The sequence below is a fragment of the Orcinus orca genome, chromosome 5, assembly GCF_937001465.1.
Source record: "Orcinus orca chromosome 5, mOrcOrc1.1, whole genome shotgun sequence".
Lineage (NCBI taxonomy): Eukaryota > Metazoa > Chordata > Mammalia > Artiodactyla > Delphinidae > Orcinus > Orcinus orca.
Genome location: NC_064563.1, coordinates 107891402 through 107897041, shown reverse-complemented (window position 1 = coordinate 107897041; position 5640 = coordinate 107891402). Strand labels below are relative to the sequence as shown.

Here is a 5640-nt window from a genome sequence, read left to right as displayed (position 1 = left end):
TTAGAACAGCTTTGTAAAAACCTGCCCAACATATGATGATATTTCCACCCAATGGTACAAATATACATCTCACCAGCTGTTGCAAGTTGGGTTCTCTTGGAAAAAGATTCTGAGATGCAGATTAGAGTGCAAGAGTTTTTTTAGGGAGAGCTCTTAGGTTCAAGTCCTTTGGGAATAAATGAAGCCGACTGCGTAGAGAAAGAAATTGAGCAGTGGCGCTATCTCAATAGAGGTGCCATCCAAACCAGGTAAAGCTGGAATAACCCTTCATATTTACCCTGAATTGGGGTAAGAGAGCCATTATCTTTACAGCCCCGTAGTCTTCATCAGATGTGGACTCTCCCAGAAAGGAGACATGACTTAGAGCAAGGTACTTGTCTTCAGCAGAGACAATCTCAAAATAAGGCTGACAGAGGAGGACTAGCTATGTACTGACAGTTCGCCTAGCAGCTTCATTCTTAAAGGGGCATCTGGGAGATTTCTGTCCCTTACACCACTTGGAACCACTTCTTTTATAAATTCAGGGAGCAGTTAGCCCAGAGCGCTAGTAAGCCTCTCCTGCTGGGGAAATTTAGTTGAAGAGAATGAGTGAGAAAAACTACAGACACTACTGCTCGAAACGGTTATGGGAGCCACAAATGTTACTTTATTTTCCTTCACTACTATCCATTCTATCTATTCCCTTCAACATCAACTAGCATATTTGCTGGTCCCAAGGCATGATGCATTCTTAATCCATGAGAAGTTTGAGCCCTTAGTCATCACATCCTTATCAAGCAGGCATGTTGCACTTGCCCATTCACTATCAAAATAGGGCAAAACAATATCAAGAGACCCCAAGTACAGCACCTGGATTATACATTCTGCCCCCACTGAATAACAACAGACCCACTGTATACTCCCGATGATCAGATTCAATTCACCTTGACAAAATGCTGATTCTTTTTCTTGCCTCTTTTTTTCCCCCAACCCTGCTCCTTGATCAAGCACCCTCAGATTACCATCTCAGGCATACTAAGGCTGAGTATGTTCTTCAGCTCCTGTGGAGATATTGTCCATTTCCTCCCTTATCTGGCCCTGCATGTCCCCAACTGGGTTATGTTCTGACTTACTCCTAGTGGCCAAGAGGGGAATTGGAGACAGAGCTTGAGGATGGGGTATATGCTAACTTGTATGAGTGAAGCCTCTCCACCAACTTCAAGAAAAGTAGGACTACTAGCCCTAAATACGGAGTGAGCCATTTCTCCAGCTCTGAGGGTTCAGGGGAATTTGGGAGTTCAAAGTTTATAAGTCCCATTAATCAAGATGTTCCCATCCCATGTGTCAAGGTCAAGTTCTTTCTTAACCAGGGCCCTGGCCTTAGCGTAGCACACCTGATTAGGTGGAGAGTTAAACCATCTTTGGAGCTCTGTTACTCCTACGAATAAGCCCCGGGCCTAACCCTCAGTTTTCTCTGACTCTACTGCAGAAAGTAAAATCCTCTTCATGTGTTAAAAATCCCCCTAGCCTTCATACTTGGCTTTCAGTTGTCAATTAATTACTTTGAACCTTTCCTTTTCTTTTCCTAAAGCAATAACATTTAGCATATGCAGCCAATTACAGGTTCTTTTAGCTACATTTTACTCTTCCTCTCTCATATACTTGATGTATCAAACCATCGAGTGCAATCCCTTCCAGCAGTACACCACCTCAGGTAAATGTTTTAACAATTACAATGGTACTTTGTGCCAGGAGCCATCTATACTCCACCTCCTACCGGTGATGTGGTCATTGCCAACCAAAAAGCAGGCAATTCAGTTCTAGAGTCCTATCTCTAGTCCACCAGATGACTACTAACACCAGTTGTCCCTGTGGGCTTTCCAGGAAACAGATTCTATGATGGAAATTCCCATGCAGGGGATTTACTGGGGAAGGGAAGTGAGGAAGCAGGGTTGGTCAGAGCAAGAAGTTGAGATCTGCTACAATCTCAATGGAAAGCTCAGTCAATCCTACATGTAAGATTAAGCTGGGACAACTATTCAGCATTTTCCAGAGTTGGGGGAAATGGGTCAGATTGATGATTGATCTCCCACACTGATCAATCATTGTATATGGGGCACCCCTCATGGGGATGTACCTTAAGCAGCATGGCTGTCTATAGCCATGGCAGTTCCGAAAGAAGGCTGAGAGCTAAAAACTATAGACAGGAAGTACAGAATAAATTATTAATTCTTTACAAGAGAATCAGGATGGTGTTATCACAGTGTTCACCAAACTATTATGTAACATTGCTACTCATTTTTAATGTAAAAAGAAAAACAAAATCCTCAAACATGTTTTAAAAGGAAGACATTCGTGCCATATATCTTCTTTCTGCTCTCTAAATCCACTTTGTTTCTTGTTGCACTTAGCCAGGCAGAAGTTGACGAGACAGCAAAGAGTAAATTCAGCCTATTAATTCCTCTAGTTCGCTCCCTTGAGAGCAAATCACTGATCTTCTTAAGCAGCTGACTCTAATGATTCTATTTCTAGGAACACATGACTCCTCCCTCCCCCTTATATTTAGAGCATCTGACCAACCCTGCCTCCTTCACTTCCTTTCCCCAGTAAATCCCCTGCATGGGAATCTCCATCACTGCTCCTAGACTGCTGTTCTTGCATTATATTTATGCTTCCTTACACACTGCCCCCACCTTTGTATTAAGTCCATCTGTAAACAAACCCTTCTCAAGTTTTCCTAACTTGAGTGTACCCTTTGTTTCTTAATGAGACCGTGACTGATACAAACATCTTTCTTAATATTATCAGTAGTCTGTAAACTCCCTTAGGGCTACATCTGTGCTTGATTTGTCTTTGTGTCTCTAAGATGCTCCACATGTTCTATAGGTATGCAGTAATTGTGTTAAATGAGCCAGTTTTTTCAAACATATATATAGGATTTTTATTTCAGTCAATACTAATATTATCTGAAGTTCTAATTACTTCTTATTTTGCCAAGGCTGGAGAGAGCATCTTAAATGTGTCATCATTTCTTGCATATTTTAGTTATAAATAAAATACTGGCTAACTCAGATTCTCAGTTCCTTAGGCCTTATTAGAGAAGGCAGATACTATTTAACTGGTTCATGAGAAGCTAGAGTTAGTTACTCGAGATAGTCCACTATTTGTATAACCTAGTAGAAGTTCTTTGTTTTCTTGTTTTTTCATCTATGCAATAGGTGAATGGAAAACATCACTGAATTCTTTGTAGTTCTAATTTGTTTTTGTTCTCTGATGTAAAATGGGCACGTTGCTTGGAATTTTCATTTTGTATACTCTTTAACTTCTGAGTCATTGAATTTTTCACAGATAATGTCCTAGGCTATTGATTATCACTTCCTACCTTTTAGTGGATGGAAAAAAAATGAGAAATAGACAATGTCATTGAGATTTTGGCAAAGACAACAATGTGAAGTTCATAAATACTGCATTTGTGCTTTGGTGAAGTGGCCATTGCTCAAAGTTAATGGTTTTGGCAGCCATGGATAGCTCAATGTTGATTGACTGATATAAAGGTCAACTGCTTAATTTATGAGCTGTCCTTCCAGAATAAAGACACCGGTGCTGACCTGCTGGCAGGAGGAGCTGCCATTGAGACTGTTGACACAATAGTGATGATAGTTTAAAAAGAATCTATTCCCCTTCTTTTGATCCCTGCCTCTTGTGATCAATGGCACTTAAGCCAGGTCAAGATAAGAAACAGACATTTCTGTGGCCGTAGAAAAAGTTCAGACCAAGTTGCTACAAAGCATTATTAACTTCATGTGCATTCTGTTCTAACAAACTGAACTAGCCAGACATAAGCAGCTACTATTTACCACCCAGACTACAGACAAGTTCAGGATGGCATTCTCTATTAGTTCTAAACTGCTCAGAAAAGAATTCAGTCACTCCACAAATCAAAGTTATTTAAAAATTCCAGTTTGGAATTCGATTTTATTTTTCATACCACAGATTCTATCCTATACTGTTTTGGATATTGTCATTGAACTAATAATGGTAATTTACAAAAACTGCTAATTGTAAATGGGTGAAAGTTGAATTTGTCAACAATATGAATATACTATTTAATTTATAGTTTTTTTTAATCTAGGCACTAATGATATTTGGGTCTGGATAAGTCTTTGTTGCAGATAGGTTGTGCTGTGCATTGTAGAATGTTTAGCAGTATCACTAGCTGCTACCCACTGGATGCCAGCAGCAATATGCCTTATTTGTGACAACCAAAAAATGTTTCTAAACATTGCCAAATATCCCTTTGGAGGAAAATTAACCCCAGATTGGGAACAACTGATTTAATTTTAAAATATTTTGAATTTATTTTGTTGCCAAGCAATGAACATTGGGAACTCTACAATGAATAGAATGTTGCCCTCTACTCCCAAGGATTTTACAATCTGTTCAAAAAAGGAAGATAAGTAAATACTACCATTGAGGTATACGGAAGGTGTCGTGTGTGTGTACATATGTTTAACTTCCTATGCTTTTTTAAAGGTTTCATTCAGTAATAATGTATTTGACAATGAATTTGTCATTAACTGATTAGGCCACACCATGCAGCCTTGCCAGAAGGAAAATGAAGAAGCTAGAAATGTCAGGGGGAGGTGATGAGAATAAGGCCAAGATGAAAACAGGATTAGGATGGCTAAAATATGTGGCCCAAACTTTGACATCTAGTGTGAAATAACACAAGAGTTAAATCTAAAGATGAAAACTGATGTTACTGCAGAGCACCAAGCATACATTTAACAAAGACCTATCAAGAAACGCTTAAAGATCTTTGAAGTCGAAGCTTTACAAGTGTAACATTTATACCTGTACTGTCATGAAACAACCCTTGGCACTATGTTCCTATTGCTGAGCTGAAGGAGAAGATTGATCGTCGTTCTGGGAAAAAGCTGGAAGATGGCCCCAAATTCTTGAAATCTGGTGATGCTGCCATCGTTGATATGGTTCCTGGCAAACCCATGTGTGTTGAGAGCTTCTCTGACTATCCTCCTCTGGGCCGCTTTGCTGTTTGTGACATGAGACAGACGGTTGCTGTGGGTGTCGTCAAAGCAGTGGACAAGAAGGCAGCTGGAGCTGGCAAGGTCACCAAGTCTGCCCAGAAAGCTCAGAAGGCTAAATGAATATTATCCCCAATACCTACCACCCCAGTCTTAATCAGTGGTGGAAGAACAGTCTCAGAACTGAGACCGTTCCTATTGCACAATCTGTTCATGTTGACGCACTGACCTGAGGACACAGCACAGACTTCGCTAGCTCATCCTTCTCATTGCAAATTTCAAATTCCAAACTAAATGTCAAAATGCGGCAACACTTCCCTGAAACTCAAAGAAATTAGAAGGACAACTCCAGCCAGGAGACATAATTCTGTACCGAAAAGTTGCTGCCACATACCAAACAGAAAGATACAAAAGTCTTTTTATATAAAAGGCAATGTAAAACATTCAGTGGAACAAGACTAGGCTTAGTGAGCTCTTCAAAATAAATCTCTTAATGGAACACACGATTCTCAGTTGCGAGAGTCAAACTGTATTAGTATTCATTATGTGGTGAGAAGTGTTATTTAATTTAACCATTTCAGGACATGTCCAGGAAAAATGCAAACATATGCAATTC

General features: G+C 39.9%; 1 protein-coding gene across 1 annotated transcript; it reads left to right on the top strand.

Annotated features, from left to right (window-relative positions):
• Window positions 1-4847: 4847 nt before the first annotated feature.
• Window positions 4848-5162, top strand: LOC101270711 (elongation factor 1-alpha 1-like; the record flags this gene model as incomplete). Its single annotated transcript, XM_033433374.2, has 1 exon — window positions 4848-5162. A coding segment is annotated over one exon (300 nt), but the record flags the coding sequence as incomplete, so codon positions are not given.
• Between the last annotated feature and the right edge of the window lie 478 nt (window positions 5163-5640).